Source organism: Periplaneta americana, chromosome 17 (assembly GCF_040183065.1).
Source record: "Periplaneta americana isolate PAMFEO1 chromosome 17, P.americana_PAMFEO1_priV1, whole genome shotgun sequence".
Taxonomy (NCBI): domain Eukaryota; kingdom Metazoa; phylum Arthropoda; class Insecta; order Blattodea; family Blattidae; genus Periplaneta; species Periplaneta americana.
The window spans coordinates 128,735,806-128,754,414 of record NC_091133.1 but is presented as its reverse complement, the minus strand read 5'-3'; the positions used below and the strand labels follow the sequence as shown (position 1 = coordinate 128,754,414).

General features: G+C 35.5%; 1 protein-coding gene across 2 annotated transcripts in view; it reads left to right on the top strand.

Annotated features, from left to right (window-relative positions):
* The window catches only part of LOC138693018 (discoidin domain-containing receptor 2-like), a 1,708,097-nt gene that overhangs the window by 1,660,123 nt on the left and 29,365 nt on the right, over nucleotides 1–18,609 (top strand). The window contains exons 12-15 of one of the 2 annotated variants that reach the window (XM_069816529.1): nucleotides 5,578–5,685; nucleotides 9,806–9,981; nucleotides 12,028–12,208; nucleotides 16,367–16,524. In XM_069816529.1, the coding sequence (XP_069672630.1) occupies nucleotides 5,578–5,685; nucleotides 9,806–9,981; nucleotides 12,028–12,208; nucleotides 16,367–16,524 (623 nt within the window). Of the gene's footprint in view, nucleotides 1–5,577; nucleotides 5,686–9,805; nucleotides 9,982–12,027; nucleotides 12,209–16,366; nucleotides 16,615–18,609 lie in introns of both variants that reach the window. The other variant, XM_069816528.1, reaches the window with a different exon arrangement.

Sequence of the window (18,609 nt, the reverse complement as noted above, 5' to 3'; positions counted from 1 at the left end):
AACTTCATTTCTTAATCTATCTGCCCATTTCACACGTTCCATTCTTCTCCATATCTACATTCCAAATGCTTCTATTCGTTTCTCTTCACTTCGTCTTAATGTCCATGTTTCTGTCCCATACAATGCCACTCTCCACATAAAACACTTCACTAGTGTCGTCCTTAGTTCCTAGCTTACTGTTATGACAAGTGATGTATTGCCTGTTCCCACGTATTCACTACATTTTTGATATTCTAGTGATATTTATCTTATTTTATCTGTTTTTGTTTCATCATATTTCCCGATAATGATATGTCTATCATGTGATAACTTGAGCTACTTATAATCATAATTTTTCTTCCTGTCTGTACCTAAAAATATTGTGTTCATTGTAAGCTTTGTACTTTACTATTTTATTATTATTTTTATTATTATTATTATTATTATTATTATTATCATCATCATCAATGCTATTATTATCAATATTATTATTGTTTCATATTATTTTTATATTATTTTGTATGTCTCATTTATTTTGACTTACTGTTCACATTTTATTATGCCTTTTTATTTCATTGTGTAGTTATGTTATATATTATGTTCACATTTCTACTAACTTGTTTACATTATATTATGAGTATCTACTTCAGTTTTGTGTGCTGTATTGTGTAAATTTGTAGTTCTTTTTTGTATCACAGTTTTACTCCTGGTTGAGTGTTAGAAGAGGCCGTATGGGCTTAACTCTTCCAGGTTAAATAAACCATTATTATTATTATTATTATTATTATTATTATTATTATTAATTATTGTTATTATTAGTTATTTTTCCAGAGGTCCGCAGAAGATGCTCCTTTTTCTATTAAAAGCTTCCATAAACATATTTCAGTGTTAAAATATTTTCGTTCCTGAATCATTTGGAGCAGGTTTGCATCATTATTTACCAAATAAACCTTCAGATATGACTAGTTTTGCCTATATTCAATACGTTACCAAATACAATACAAGAACTCTGCGTAATATTAACACTCTCATGGGGGCAGAAAAAAAATAAGAGTTTTTCTTCCACCATGTTAATAATGTGAAAACAAGTGCTTATACAAATTTTGGCCACCCGAGCGCAATTACGAGGGCTGTCCAGAAGGTAAGCTTCCCTGAGGCCGTTTACACAAAGAAAACACATTTTCATGAAAAGATCCATGTTCCAATAAAACAGATACAGCAGTTGAGGACCTAACATTCTAAATGTGCTAAGTGCCAAAAACAATTTACTGAGATATTGCTGAAAAACACACTGCGAAATGTATGTTGAGATACCTGCAACACCGTCTTTTGGCGCACGAGTGAGTCACTTACAGCTGAGCTACGACGAAGACAATTTAGTAAGGATACTCTCATATGAATGTTCTTCCTTTAGATTGTATAAAATGAAATTTGAAAAATTGGCACTTAGCACATTTAGAATGTTAGATCTATTCCCCAACGGAATTGAGAATATTGTCATATCGTGGAATCAACAGAGAGATGCTGACGACTGTTACACACTGCTTCCGAACCCAGGAGACAGACTCTACGACACAGGGATACAAACGTTGATCCCACGGTATGATAAATGTCTCAGTTCCGGTGGGGAATATGTTGAAAAATAACTCAACAACTTCTGTATCTGTTCCAATAAATCTTTCCACGAAATTATGTTTTCTTTCTGTAAACGGCCTCAAGGATACTTATTTTCTGGATGGCCATCGTAATTGCGCTCGAGTGGCCAACACAATATAATACGATATGATATAACACGTCTTTATGTCTGAGTACTTCAGCCTCTTTCGAGATACATTTCTTTCTTCAGACATAGATACATCGATAATTTATTAATATATCGGTATGTGTTGTTTATTTTTCGTGTTTAATGACCATATTTGGGCACTTTACTGTTAAGGCCCATTCACAATGAAAATTAAACATCACCGTAACATAAACACAGAAGTTTGCCCCCATGCTACCAAATGGGATCATTCACAATGATTCACATAAGCATTGATATAAACATTACCGTTAGACGTTAACATGAAAGTTTGCAAACTCCAAACTTTCATGCTTATGCTTACGTGATTTGCAAACAGAACACAATCGTGGAGCGCTGAAGTATACGACAGAATATGAGGAAATGGCGTCGTTGTTATGTTTCCATGGTTACCAAGTATGTTTGCTGTTATGTTTATTTTCCCATCGTGAATGATGGTATGACTTCTTGATTTTACTGTAACGTTAAGTTAACGCTTACGTTATGTTTAATTTTCATTGTGAATGAGCCTTTACTGTTTTACCAGTGACTATTTCCGAGTTTCATAAGAACGTTTGTCGAGGTACGTACATTTGTATACTTAGTGACGAGACTGTGTACATTAATTTTTTAGTAATTGACTTCTAGATTTACATGGCTGGTTACTGAACTTCAGCTTATCAGGTCGAATATAATGACGTGGCTTTCGTGAAATGGATGTCAGTGCTCGATGACTTTTTAATGTTGTCAGAAGCAACAAAGCCTGGTCTACAATTTACATGTATGATATGAAATCGATTTAAAATGTTTTAAAAACTGACCTTCCTACTAATGAATGCTTCTCTTGGATAGAACTAATTTCACCCAGGCATGGTATGGCGGGATCTGTGAGACTTTTTGCTGTAATTGTTTTATTTCTTAGAAACATAAACAAAGTCTCCGTACATATTTCTAAATTCAAATTTATTTACATTGTGTAAGTAGAAATTTACATTTTGTACTTTCATATACAGTACAAAAAATGCACATAAGTACAAAATACAGATATTTAACAACACAAATAGAATAAAATAATAATACATAAATATAAAAAAGGAGGAAGCTTTTATTATCCAGTCTGCTGTCAAAAAATCTGAAAGTTAGAATTTATAAAACAGTTATATTACCGGTTGTTTTATATGGTTGTGAAACCTGGACTCTCACTTTGAGAGAGGAACATAAGTTAAGGGTTTTTAAGAATAAGGTACTTAGGAAAATATTTGGGGCTAAGCGGGATGAAGTTACAGGAGAATGGAGAAAGTTACACAACGCAGAACTGCACGCATTGTATTCTTCACCTGACATAATTAGGAACATTAAATCCAGACGTTTGAGATGGGCAGGGCATGTAGCATGTAGAAATGCATATAGAGTGTTAGTTGGGAGGCCGGAGGGAAAAAGACCTTTGTGGAGGCCGAGACGTAGGTGGGAAGATAACATTAAAATGGATTTGAGGGAGATGGGATATGATGATAGAGACTGGATTGGTCCTGCTCAGGATAGAGACCTATGGCGGGGTTATGTGAGGGCGGCAATGAACCTCCAGGTTCCTTAGAAGCCAGTAAGTAAGTAAGTAGGATGCAGTAATATTAATGAATTTGAGGACTGAATTAGTAGTGCTCGTGTTCGATTGCAGTTCAGATATATTTTAATAGAGTAAATAAAATAGAAACTAAAATAAAATAAGATGTGCAATGAAATCACATTATACAGGGTGTAAACGATATAAACTACCAAATAAATACTGGCGGAGAGCATTAATAATAATAATAATAATAATAATAATAATAATAATAATAATTGATTGCTAGAATAAAGATGCTCAGGGGGCATTCCACAAAATTGTAAGTATTTAATTAATTAAAAAAAATAAAAAGTAAAATGAGAAAAAGAAGAACACAGATATTACACTAATTGAAACTTTATATTGCCTCCCTAAACAATAATTTTAATTGATTTTTTTTATTAAATAAGGAGCATTAACAAATTCAACGTTTGAAGAAGAAAACTGAAGAAAAAAGTCAGATATTGTTCTTTTGTAACTGTCACGGTTTCCCAGAAAAAAATATATATATTTTGCGAGTCTAACGTTTTTGGAAAAGAGAATAGGCAGTCAATATACTTTGCCCGGTATATACGCTGAAGCAGTTGTTTGTTACTCTGTTGTGTATTGGTATGTGTTTGGATGCAAGGTCATTGACAATAACATTTACGTTCAGTCTAAATGTAAACAAATAATTAAACTACTATCAGTCTTAAAAACATGGTATTTTACAAATTAAAAATAAAATTATAATAAATAAATTCCAATAGGTATATGTTTTGTTCAGTAGACCGTTATATACTGCCTATATAATTTTGGCAGTTTATATCGTCTACATCCTGTGTGTACAGGATGAGTCGTAATTATGTACTATAAAGTATTTCAGAGTATTCTATACACCAAAACAAACATATTTTGTCATATAAACGTATAGCCGATATTGCATTGTTATCAAGATATGGGAACATTGTGTTATTTCGAAATAGTCTACCAATTATCCGTGGCTAAAATCGGAACTAACAGTCGGTGTTGTTATGTGGTTAAAAGGAGATGTATTCATAGTTGGCCATGTCTTGTAGCTATGGTGATGTTTTGTTGATTCATAATGTTGAGTATTGTAACTGAGATTAGTGTTATTTTTACTTTACTGAATTGCATAACATCACAGTTGGCACTAATACAGAATGGGGGAATCATACACAAACAGTGAAATGACGGATATGATCTTGATTTACAGTGAAGTAAGAAACATTATTCTGCTGCTGCTCGCACATACGCTGAACGTTTTCCTGCCCTAAAGCGACGTTTCACTGCTACAGATGTTTTTGGAGTTGTGTGTCGTCGGGCAGGAAAACGTTGACTACGTAGTCCGTAACGGATTTTCGTCGCATTTGTTGCTTATCTTAAAGACTTACCTTATGGCTGTCGCATTAGACGTTTCCACATTAAGTAATTTATTAGTTTTCACATACGATCGTTCCTTGCATCTTGGTATAACCACAGTCTAGTATATCCTCTTCAGTCCGGAATTTACATTTTTAAAAATTTGGAAAAAAAAAAGAATCGGTCACATAACCATTCTGAGGTTCCAAAAGTCCCAAATCAAGTATTCACAGAAATTCAAATTTTGGGGCAATTTTGACTCTTGGGGCCTCAAAATTTAAAATTTAAATTTATAGAAATGTTGCAAGAGCGATACTCTTCATTTCTATCAAATTGAATTTCCTAAAATTTTCAAAAGCATCCAAGACACTACAAAAAATTAAAAGAAAATTATGTATAGTATATGATACAAAAGGATATACAGTCACGAAGCTCAATACGTAGGGAATATGCATCCATAGATAGTTGCAAACCACTAGGATCGCTACTATCGCCTCATCACAGACAATGCGAAATAGTACCAGCACAGTCTATTGTTCCTAGTACCCTCAACAACTCAACTTTCATGACTGTATACATACTGTATACTAGACTGTGGTATTACAACTGATATTACGAGAATGCAAAATCTGCAGTATTTTGACTTATGTGAACATCTGCATATATTCATTTTGAAAATTTATATCTATATGTACAATTACACAGATACACTTAATTAATATTTTTGGGATGGGAAAGAAAAGTGGAAGCGGCATTATAGACATGTATAAGAAAATACATAATTTATTGTTGAATAGAGAGAAATTATTTTAGCTAGATTTTGGTGAAATATTGATATTTCTTATCTTTGCAGCACCTCTGATGTTGAACATCACCGAAGAGACGGAAGCCAGCATCAGTGACGATGAATTCATCGTGAACTCAATGGACACTGACTCCACGTGGGACACATTTGAAACAAGTAACAAAATTGTAACAATTCGAATAGTTTATCCAAATAATTTAGGCTCACTCGAAATGAATATCTACTTTTTACACGTCTTCATTGATTTAGGCAAGACCGTCAGATGGTCTTGATTTAGGCTAGAGTTTTCGACAGAAGTAGGCCTACATGATCTGAGTATTCCCGATAGTACAGGAAAAGTGGTCCCTGGTATATCATTAGTTTATCTATCTCTGTATTGGCCTGTGTAGCAATTTCTTTTAACTATTGCATGTCTTTGGTCGCATTGAGTCTAGTCATCCAAAACGATATCTACATGAATTTTTATTGTAATAAATTTCATAAAAATAATTTGTCTTTATTTGAATAAATTATGTACTCGAAATAGATATTTAATTAAAGTTCGATGTAACGATTTTATTATTTCATTTTTCTGTCATTAAATAAAATAAGGTGGGTGCTCCTGTTATGGCCATGTTCCTGATATGGCCACCCCGCTATTATGAGTTAGTTAACCAAAAAATCTGCTAAATTGCAGCAGCATCCAGTGAAAGGGCATCCTGGTATGTCACTTGATCGTTTTCCATCCAGTCAGGTTGATCAATATGGCGTCAGTTGCCTGTTTTGCGGTTTTCATGTGATCTCTTCTTATTTTTCTCTGGTAAGTCTCCTTTGTTTTATGCATGTTTTTCAAAGACTTGTTCATGAAAACCATCGTACTCCATTCAGTTTTTAATGTTCTGTTGATTGGTGTTGTAGTTGATGGCGTATCTTTTACGAGTTGTTCATAATCAAATAATTTTCGTGAAAGCTTACCTGCTCCTGATATGGCCATATCAAATGCACCATGGCCATATCAAGTTCATTTCACTTTTATTTTTTCACCTGACAAATTTACATGCCTTATAGCTGGGATTACGCAAAAAATTTGTATTTTAAGAAAAACAACTTAATTTTTTATAGAAAAACCTGTTTTGACTACACTTTTGAATTATAAAAAGGTTATTAAGTGTCATGTTTATTCATTTTACACCAAAATTATTTAATTTTAGTACAACTGCGCTGTCAAACTGAAAACAATCACGATTTGTAGAACATGGAACAAGGGTGGCCATATCATGTGCACATGTTCCTGATATAGCCACTAGGTAGACTTTTGGAATTTGGGACTTTTGGACAATTAAAGCTATTTTTATGGGGAAAGGAAATTGTTTTAAGAAAGACCATTAGACTGGGAACGAGTAAGAAAAAAGTGGTTTACATTTTTTTTTTCAAAATGGCGGCTAGAAAAATTCTCAAACCTTAGCATGGCCATATCAGGGACACCTACCCTAGTTACAGTTTCTATTAGTAATAATAGATATAATAATAATAATAATAATAATAATAATAATAATAATAATAATAATAATAATAATAATGCAATAATTTCTTTGTTAATTGAAATTAAAATTTCTTCACCAAAATTGTGCATTTATTTGTTCACACGTACGTCATATTAGTAGTAAGTGCATGTAAATGACGTATTGTCTAAGTAGATAAGTTAAAAGTAGTCCTATGTGTGGAAATTGGAAATGTATTGCAAATTGGGGTAAACTTACCATAAACAATTAAACTTTATTATTCCTATTTGTGACTTAAAATAATAATAATAAGAAAGTCGGTACTTAAGAAAATAAAAGAAGTGAACTTTAAAAATATATTCAGTGCACCTCGTATGGGTTAAATCTCCTTTTTTTTTTTTAAATCAAGTTTATATTAGCGATCGAATTTACCCCAATTTACGGTAGGAAAATAGTTGATTTCTGAAAAAATTGTGGGGAGTCGCCACGTGATAAGATCTGCCGTAACAAAATATTTTCCCCCTAAGCAAAAATTGAAATTAGTCCTTTTTAAGGTTACTAATTTTAACTTTATCAGCTGTTGAATGCTGGCAGAAAAAATGTTGAAGATAGTCTATGATTCAAATCTGAAGTATAGTAATTCACAAATTTCACTCTCGTAGAAGCACTGTACACACACACCCATATAAAGAAAGCTTCGACAGTGACAAATGCTGACACCTGTAGTCTGTATTAGACTATTTCCTATCTTGAGAAATCGACGCATTGATTTCTTGTAAAACACTTCACTCTTGGTGAAAGTGTTTGAATGTAAATTGTATTTTTTATACTGAATCATGTACTATGTTACATACATCTTGTAAAAGGCATGGGTCCATTTTGCGACCTGGTACTTAAATAAATATAAATTTCTGGGGGGGGGGGGAAATCGACGCACCTGACATCTGCTGGATAGTTTCAACGTGCACTTAATGTTTTGTGCTCTTGACAAGTCATAAGCGGCCAGCTACAGACAATTTTGTACCTTGAATGCGTATTAAGTCATATAACCTCCTTGAAAAGAGCACGGCTTGCTAGTGAACTACGTTGCCAAATTTATACAATAAGTTTATGAAAGTTGCAAGAAGTTTAAAATACTCGTTTCGATTGTTAAACATTCCCAGTACGTCAGTACGATATTAAATGATACGAATAGTCGTGCATTGACGGAAACAAGGTGTTCACGTGCTCTTGTACTGTTATTGATACACCGCCACTGCCACAGACATTGTCACTCTCCATATTTATAAATTACTAGACGTTTGTCAGGTTCTTTCAATGCTTAGACATTTTGCCTCAATGCTGTGGATCATAAATAATTGATTAAATGGCGATCTTACTCGTGTTAATTATGTAAGCATGTGCAGCTTACAGCTATTCGACACCATCTTCAGAGCCTACTAGATCTCAGCGCCATCTCAACTTCACTGCCTCAACATACCCATGAGCCAACAACACTACAATGAAGAAGTGAACACAATCAAGTACATAGCACAAGAAAATGGTTACAACCCAAACATAATAGACAACATCATAAGGAAGACAAAACAAAAACTCAACAAACACACAAACACAAGAACACAAGAAATACATCACACTAATATCGAAAACAAAAACACACACAAGATCGCATCCTCATTCAGAAAACAGAAATACAACATAGCATACAGAACAGAAAACACACTACAAAGACATCTCAACTCGCAAACAACACAAACAAATAAATACAACCACACAGGCGTATACAAACTCACATGCAATAGTTGCAACAGTTTCTACATTGGACAGACAGGCAGATCATTCCAAACTCGATACAAAGAACACATTAAAGCAATAACCAGAGGACACAATACATCTACATGTGCAGAACACATAACTAATGCTAACCACACATACAATAACATAAATATACAGACATGGAAATCCTACACATACAATCCAAAAATCAAAAACTCAACACACTAGAACAATATGAAATATCCAGACAAACTAAAACACACCCTAATCAAATTCTCGACACACAGATGAATTTCAGAACACACACATTATTTGACACAACTCTTCATCACACGAACGCACCCACACAGCAGGCAGCGAAGTTGAAATAGCACTGAGATCTAGTAGGCTCTGGTGATGGTGTCAAGTAGCACCGAAACTGCTGTAAGCCACACATGCTTACATAATTAACACGAGTAAGATCGCCATTTAATCAATTATTTGAAATCTTTTTGTTATGTACACTACAGAAGCTGGGAATAGATACTATCAGGAATGCAAGGAAAGTATTAATGTAGATGATTTAATATGACAAGATCATTTTAAATTTGACCTAATGTTGTTCGTCAGAAATAGTTGTTAATCTACTATAAATTCTTTTAGAATAATTCGCCATCTCACAATCTCATTGTTGTTCATGTTGTTCCACCTGAATCTTTGTTCATGCAAATCAGTTTCTTTGTCCGATCTTTTGACGTTGGTAAAAGGGAATACTGGTACATACCGTTTTGATCCAGTACCATGCTCTCATTATAAAATCAGTTGCTGTTTATTGTTATTCCGTTGAATATTTTAGATGCTAGAATTCCTTCTCCAAAGAAAATAATTATGATCCAAAAAAATAAACTAAAAATTCATTAAAATGCAGCGAAAGTCGTGTAGTATACCAAATAGTTTCACTTCATTTTATTTTCATTACATGGCATAAGAATATTGATCATTAAAGATTTTTATTAACAACATAATCTTTCTCATTGCAGTTGCTGCACCTAAAGATGGCCAAGGATATGTAGAAGTGGTAATTGGAGGTTTGACAGCAATCATGCTACTTTTGCTAATCGTGTTCGTGGTGATCCTAGTTCTGAGTAGAAGACAAAAGCTTCAAGGATCTCCTACAATCCTTAGGAATCCATTTGGAGTCACCATTAACATGAAGGTAAATTAAATATCAATTGATACTTATATCATGAAACTCTGGTTTTGTAATCCTCACTTTAAAATTGATAAATGTACTACAGTAAGCTGTATAGTACAAATATTTTAACATAAATAGCAGTTCTCCAAATCAATGCGGCCACAGTTTTGAATTTCCCACATCAACTCTTTAAAAAATAAGAACAAATGTAGCATACTAATTATTACATCCAACTTCAAATTCCACTGCAGCTCCAACTTCACTGATGTTTAGAGACCGACACGTTGTGAAAAAAATATTGCTAAAATATTAAATTTGTTGTGGCAAAATGTGAAAATATGAAGTAAATGCTTCAATGCTAAAAATTTCGTTCCTAAACAATTTGGAGCTGGTTTACATAACTATTTACAAAATAAGCCTGTAAAGATGAACAATTTGTCTGTTTTTAATATGCTACCAATTAAACTACAATAAATCTTCATAATTAACAGTTTTTCAGTATAATCAAATCCTTACCTAAATGTGAAAACTAGGTAGCTAACTCAATTTTTTTATATCGAAGAGAATAAAAAGAAAAATATTTACAGTATTCTATGCGTGTGTGTGCTCTCTTAAATTGGCTGAGCCTATTGGGAATTAAATCTATGGCTTTCACAAAACATGCTATGAAATGGCTAGTAGGAGTAGTTTAGAATATGAAATTTCATATTTTACTGATGGTACAGAATTATAGATGGTGACTGACTAACCATTGATTTTTAGATATACTAGCAAAATATCTTTAATTGTGTAATATATTTTATCCACGTTTGATATCTTGCAAATTAAACTTTTTTAAATCGCTCTCTCCTTTGACAACCAACACATTAGCAAAAATAAAATCCATACATCCATTTATTTATAACTTCACAAATAATTTATTGCAAAGAAAAGGACTACAATTTAAAATTAAAATTAGGTGTCAATAATAAAATTTAGATAGCAGTAATGGATGAAATATTGTATAGCATAATATGAGAGTAAACAGATTTTATGCGCTCGGCTTTGCCTCGGGCACTAAACCTTCCATTCGCGGATAAAATATAATTTTACTGTCTTGTAGGTATAAATTACTATAATTTTATTTGTATGATAATAAAATTACGAAAAAAAAATAATTATATTGTTGTTTAGCGTATAATTTTAGTTGTTTCTCACTGCGTATGTAGTTTCAAAATGTTTGCAATATTGGCGACACTGTAGAAACGGTGAATGACCAGTATTGTGAAAATAATGTAGCCAATTTAACGACTTTGTCGCTAAATTTGGCGACTTTTAACTGTTTTTCGGCGACAATTTTCTTTAACTTTTCTTGAGATTTTGCCACTTTTATACTATCCTATAGCGACAAAACTGAAACTTTATCTATTGATAATAAGGAATCTATTGACTTTAGAACTACTGTTTGGCGACTTTCTGTACGTTTCTGTTGGCGACACTGATTGTCAAAATCTGAATGGTGTGTGGTGCGCTAGTGTACTTCTGAATTGCCTTATGTTTATAGTTTTTGTATAAAGCATGAGGTATAATTTAGAACAACGTATTTTTATTTACGATAACTTCGTTAAGTGTGGATGTTGGAGAAAATGCTGTAGGAGATTCCTTCGAAACTTTCCTGAGTTTCCCGCGCCTAGTAAATCTATGATGTATAGGTTAGTGAGTAAAGTTCGTTCTTCTGGGTCACTTTTGGATTTAAAGCCAAAGAGACGAAGACGTGTATTGACAGAGGAGAAGTTGGGTGAAATTGGTGCTGCATTAGAAGCTAGTCCTAAAAAGTCCTTAAATAGTTTAGCACAAGAAGTCGGCATATCACAAACGACCGCACATGTGGCTACAAAACTCCTAAAATTGAAACAGTATAGTACTACAGGTAACTTTTTAATCTACATTTAGTTTACTTATTGGTCATTATTCACTGATACAGGGTACATCAAGGTAGTCATGTTGCAGGAAAAAATGAAATATTCTGTAACTTACAATTAACAACTAAGTATATCATTAGGAATAAAAGTTGTGAACTGTTGACAGGATCTGCTAATGAATCTAGCTCCGGTGAACAGCAATGGCATGGTTCATGTGAGCAGCCACCCCACACCAGCCAGTCAGGACCCACCAAGTGACCCCCCTTCGCTTACTTTCGAGCAGTATCGTTCGCCACTTGTGAACTCGTACTACGGCCCCAACTATGCAACGCTACGTAGCAACACAGGTCAGTATAAGCCGAACGATTAAAGAGTTAAACTGGGAATATTGGGATTTCCTTTCTTTGCGCTGTCCAGATAAATGAATTCCTTAGTGGCTTAGTTTACTCAGATGTCCAGAATCGGGGAAACAGAAGTGCTTAATTCTAATAGGCTACCCAAATTCTGACATCTACTTGAACTTAAGTTTCGCCATGAGAAATTATGAAGAATCTGAAAGACCAATGTAGAGAAGCTCCGCCCACCAACCCCCTCAACCATACAAAGAACCCCATGGTGAAATGAGTGCCAGTTAAACTAGCGCTGAGGTAGTTCCCTTCTCTGCTTATGCATTTTCAATTGTCGGTGAAGCTTCAGTCTTGTACTGCCAGTATTGGGAATTAAAAACAAACACTGAAAATACCTTAATTTTGTAGTGTGGAGTAGTAGAAACTCGATGTGATCACTGGGAGAGCTGTGGTCCCACCCAACCCGCCCTAGATAGGTTCCTTATTTATATAGGAAAATCGTCGTACTTGAAGGAAGAAGGCGGCCATATTCCGTCGTTGTGACGTTATTTGAGGTGGAGTGGGAAAATGATTGCAGTGTCGCCAACTGTGGTAACCATTCATATTATCTTACACACCTAACAAAACCTAACCTAACCTAACCTAACCTAACGTGCTACACACCTATTGTAACATTCCTAACGTTTAGCACACCCCTATTGTAACATTCCTCACAGTTTCATTTCGTTTGCCGATATTGGCATCGCTGCTACGCTTCTGCTGGAACTCAAGAGTCATCTAGTGGAAGTGAAGTGAAACTGCGACTCTGTTAATTACGTTTCCGAAGTTGTTTCTTTGTTATCTGTAAGAATTATTGTGTCGTCGTAGTGATAATTGCATTTATATTGTACAATAAAAATTGAAATGTGTTCTAAATTGATTTCCAGCGCCACAATCCCAGTGATAAACGTGTGAATATTCGTTAGGAGTCCGTTGGAAGTGGCCATAGGGGACCGAAACTTGACCCAATTGTCTTTACCAGTCACAACATAACTTTGGTGACATTACGAATGTTTCACGCTAGTGTATGCTCACCTGTGCCTTGCATATACGAATCTGTGATAGGTTAGGTTAGGCTAGACTTTTGTTATTCTTATTCTGATTACGATTCTATGCAGGATTTTCAAAGCCTGGTGATATTTGTTTAGTGATGTTGTCAGTACTGGCTAGTGGAATGGCGAACGTTGTAACAAAGTTACATTATGGAAATTGTGTGTTTATTTCATTATTATTTGTTTGCTTCACTATATTCCATTGGTTATTGAATTAATATAAGTTTTGCGTTCTTCGCATTACATCGTATCATGTGTTTTATGTCCCTACATTCCTTGCCTTCACTAGAAACCACACCGTTAGCACTTCCATTACCACGCACCTCTCATTTTACACGTAATTTACTATATTTCCAAACAATTTCCTTTTCTTCAAATATTTTCTTATAAAAACCGTAACTTTTCAAATCCATCTCCGCAAAGAATCCTTTATAAATTCAATCATTTTCACTCCAAAATCACCAGAACTACCTCAGCGCTAGTTTCTCGTGAGTGCCTGCCATTTTTTGTTTCTCTTATATCACAGACTTCAGCAATAAAATATACAGGGTGATTCACAAAGATTATGCCATACTCTAGAATCTGATTTCTGACATCATTGTGATGAAAAAAGTTCATATTGTGAATTTTATTAGTAACAACAATGTAATTTATTCGTCACAACAATAATTCCTTTCTACAATTCGCCTTAAACGCTCTCGTCAACAATTGGATTTTCACTCAACACAGTATTCGTTATAGCACTCCACCGACGACAATGACAATTTACTTGGACTAGTACGAACAACAATGAACTGTTAATCTTAACTAATATTTGCAAAGCACTATTTACAAATCAGAACTACCAGTTCTCAGTTCACAGTTCTTCTATCTCAGTCACTCGAGTTCACAGTATCTCGAACCACAGACCTTCAGAGACAGTTCACTGTACTCGAACTCGGGTCCCTCCAACTGCGGTCCACTGCACTCGAACTCAGGTCCCTCCAACTGCGGTCCACTGCACTCGAACTCAGGCCTTCGGATGCTGACGCAGATGCAGACGCACACTCGAGTCGAACTCCGGTACACAAGACTGGCTTGCTTGCCCTGGCTTTCTCACTGACTGGCTGACTAATCAACTGAATACTGGAAACTGCTGTCGTTCCTTCGCGTCCGTAATTTATAACCACAGCGACGTAGCCTCGAAGGTTCCACGCGTCTCTAGAGATGGCACTCCAGAAAAATCCCGAGCCCTCTCCTCTCTACCAGCACCAGATGCGCGCGCACTCTCTCTCCACTCTCTCGCCGCGTTGGCCCTTTTCCCCTCTCCGCCGCGCGCCATCCCAAAGTGCTCCGCGCGATCTTCTCTCTTGCGGGACGCTGGTCGTGAGTTCGAATCTCACGTCGCTGTCACAATATAAACATATCTTTTTTTTTTAATTGGGTGAGTTAACCCTCCTGAATGTTAAACATAAACGTGGAAATTATGAAGGTTTAATCATTTAAATTATTTACGAAAATGGTACGGAATGTACCTATTATAAATTCTTTAAAGACCATTCATATTATTATTGACCTGAAAAATCTGTATTAAACCTGGTTTGTTTCAAAGATCCCACCTTCTGCAGCAATACATGAAGTCACTCGAGTGTGAACTGCGCACACCGCATTCCCTATCTTCTGTTGTTCAGATGCTAGGTAGATACATTGTATTGGTGTTGATCTATCTCTAACACTGACCCTGATGTCACGAGCCTTTTTGTCGCTGCTGTCAACTGTACTGTAACACACAAAACTCTAGACATCCAGGGAGAGAGAAGTTCACAAGGATGCATGTTACAGAAGGAAAAATCGTGATTTCATCCAAAACTGTTCAAAGTCGGACACATGTATATCAGCGGTGGCTGATTGCCTGAGGCAAGTGAGGCCGGGCCTCAGTCACTTGGCTTAACTGAAATCAAATTTTGTGTTTTTATATAATATATTAGTTATTTGAATGAAACATATATCGCTGTAGAAGTATTTGAAAACTTTGTAGTCTATATAGACCTGTTTTGCAGTACAATTTGTTCCTGAGACCAGGATCGTTCGTGCCGGGTCTGGTTTCTGCATTGTTTGTCTTCGCGGGCTTTGATGTTGGGCGTAAAAAGCTGTAACTGAGGCACAATTCATCTGGCCTCGTGGCCTAGTCAGCTTTCACTCCTCCCATTCATGGGCCAGTCTTAATGGTAGAAGGGTGGGAATAGCGATTGTGACTTGTCTTCCTAAATAGGCCATAAATAACATAAAAATTCCCGCTCTTTGGCAGGCAGAAACCCCACACTGTTCTCTCTCATTATGTCTCAGTGTATGACTTAAGCGAGAGTGTTGTACTATTGTACTTCGTAGTACAGTAGTGAGTGTGGTTCAGTGTTTCGGGAAAATATAAACACAAATGCGAGAAATAATGATGATATAGTTAATTCACTGTTAGAGTGTCCTTTTTCGAGAAGAAATAATATTGAAAGAAAGGAAGTTTTAAATAAAGAGATAGCTTACCGAGATACCTACGACATGGCTGACAATTTTTCTGACAGATAATCTTAAACGCGAGTTTCTATTGCATCCTGGTATGGGCAACATAAATGGGTAAGTGGTAATGTGGTGCAAAATAAACTTTTCTGTTGGCCTTATTTGTTGCTGTCAAAAAAAAAAGAACAAAGGAGAATTTCAACACATACTTTTCAGCTGAGCATAATATGTGTTTCTTCATCACACTCATACAATCACTGGAACTAACTCTCAGCATAACTCATTTGATGAGTGACATTATTTTTCATTATTATTATTAATAATAATAATAATAATACAGTAATAATGATATTAATAATATAACAATAATAATTCATATCATGAATAAACATTTCCTATCGGAGGCACTTAAACTATGTAGTTGCATCTGGCCTCACCGAGAATTTCGATCACCGGCCGCTAATGATGTATATATGAATTTTTTTCTTCCCAATGGTCAGGAATCAGATCCTAGAGCATGGCACAATCTTCATGAATCACTTCGTATATCTCTCTCTAAAATGTAACTCGTTTTCAGACCGTGATGGGAGCGTTTCCATGCCGGAGGAGACTGAAAGACAAGAAAGTGACGACACGGTAACAAAAACCCCAACACCTCCCCCAGCAACAGGTAGCTTTTCATCGCTTCAATTTCGCAGTCTGCAGACTACGCCAGTGGTTGGACCTCGATCCCAGGTGATTAATCTGAGCAACTACTTTCCCAGAGTTGCCTCAGACCCTCCCAGCAGGAAGCGTTATCATACGGCTCCACGGGAGAAGCACAGGGTAAGATCGTGCTGCTTCGAGAGGGCAAATATGGGAATAGTAGCATCGGCTCTATTCGTGTTTTTTCACTCTGATCATAGTAGTTCTTGCATAAGTACAGGAACTGCTACTTGCTTTACTTATATAACCTATGGTGTCCCTCAGGGTTCAGTTTTGGGATGTGTTATTTTTTAATATCCATTAATGATCTACCGGTACCAATTAAATATTCCTGTTCATTCGGTCATGTATACTGATGACACAAATTTTTTTTTTACATCAAAAGACTTAAATGAACTTGAAAATTTAAAGAATATAGTTTTTTCAATGGCCAAATCTTGGTTTTCTTCGAATGGGTTTTTACTAAATAAGTCCAAAACTGAATCCTTAACTTTTTCATTGAAATGCATTGATATAACTAATAGAGTGAAGATGCTGGGTATTGTTCTTGATGTCAAACTAACGTGGGAAGTATATATTAACTAGGTATGTTGCCGCCAAATTATTAAAGGTGGCTTATTTATTGAGAAATTTAAAACGTTATGTTCCACATCAGTATTTTAGAATAGCTTACTTTGCATATTTCATATTGGAGTGAAAATGGCAAGTTGTAGCCGATTTTAAGTGAACACCATATTTTAACGTTTTGGTGGCTACTTCATTCACACACAACCCCCAGAATGTCTGGAGGACCACACCTACTGTTGGTCGATGGTCCACTGGACCTAGTTGGGAGATCTTGTTGATCACCAGCTTTCCCTCCTTAAGCCACTGGAGGACGATTTTAGTGCCATAGCAGGTCAGCACTAGGAACAGAAAAGTAGGAAGGGTAGAAAGGAAAGTGAAATGAACCCCTAGGCCTCGAATGCTCTAATACTGTCAGAGTTGAAGAAAGTAAGAATTCAGTCAGAGGACTGGATAGGAAAGGGTAAAGAGGGAATTAGGTATTGAATAGAGGAAAATTGTACCAAATTCAATCATTAACTCATCAAGCTGACCAGTGCTAATTGAGGAGTAGCCCCTCCCTTTAGTTCAGCTTGTAAAATTATGCTTACTAACAGCTGCACCACGGGAAGGTAGGGTATTTGTCCAGGTTGGTTCCTTAAAGCCTTCAATGGGAAGGATTAATGGCTCTCCCCCCTGTATCCGACAGATACCCTTTTGCAGCCACAGTTGATTCCCGATTTACCACGCAAATCGTCTGTAGCTGCATTTAGATTGGCAATAGGCCATGACTGTTTGGCCAAACACCTGCATAGAATTGGAATATATCAGTCTCCTAACTGTCCATTGTGCAACTCAAATCAAGAAATGGATTCAGAACATCTCAAAATCTGTGCATCAGTGGCTAACCATGACAATATCTTTGAAAAATATTGGAGTGCAAGAGGTCAAATGACTTTATTGTCAAATGCCTGGCATTAGAAAACAACAAACAACAACGTTGCATATTTTCAAAGCATTATGAAATATGGTTTACTAATCTGGGATAATAATTGTCGCATACAAAAGATATCTGTAGTTCAAAAAAGGACAAGAAGAGCCATAACTGATTTGTCTTCTATGGCTGGCAGTAAACCATTATTTTTGTAAAAGGAAAAAATGAATTAATTATATCCTTGAAGCAGATATGTATGGCTGTGAAATGAGAAATTCTAATGAGGCTGCAAGTTACTGACAGTCTTATAATCTCAGGAAGAAGGATTAGCCTACTTCCATACTCCTAAATGTAGATTGCCAAAGACAATGAATAATTACTCGATCAGTGCTCTTAAAATATGCAATAAGCCACCCAGTGAAATTTTTTATTTTGATAAAAACAACTCGTCTCTGGCTGGCTGACCCAGAAGACATTTTACAACATTAATGAATTGTATGACTTAGACAATATAGTGTTTTAATATTATTGTTTTCCTTGTGTTAGACCTGTTACTGTTGACTTTGTCGATAGGCTTTTGGATTGTATGACATGATAATAAAGACCAAATACTACTACTACTACTACTACTACTACTA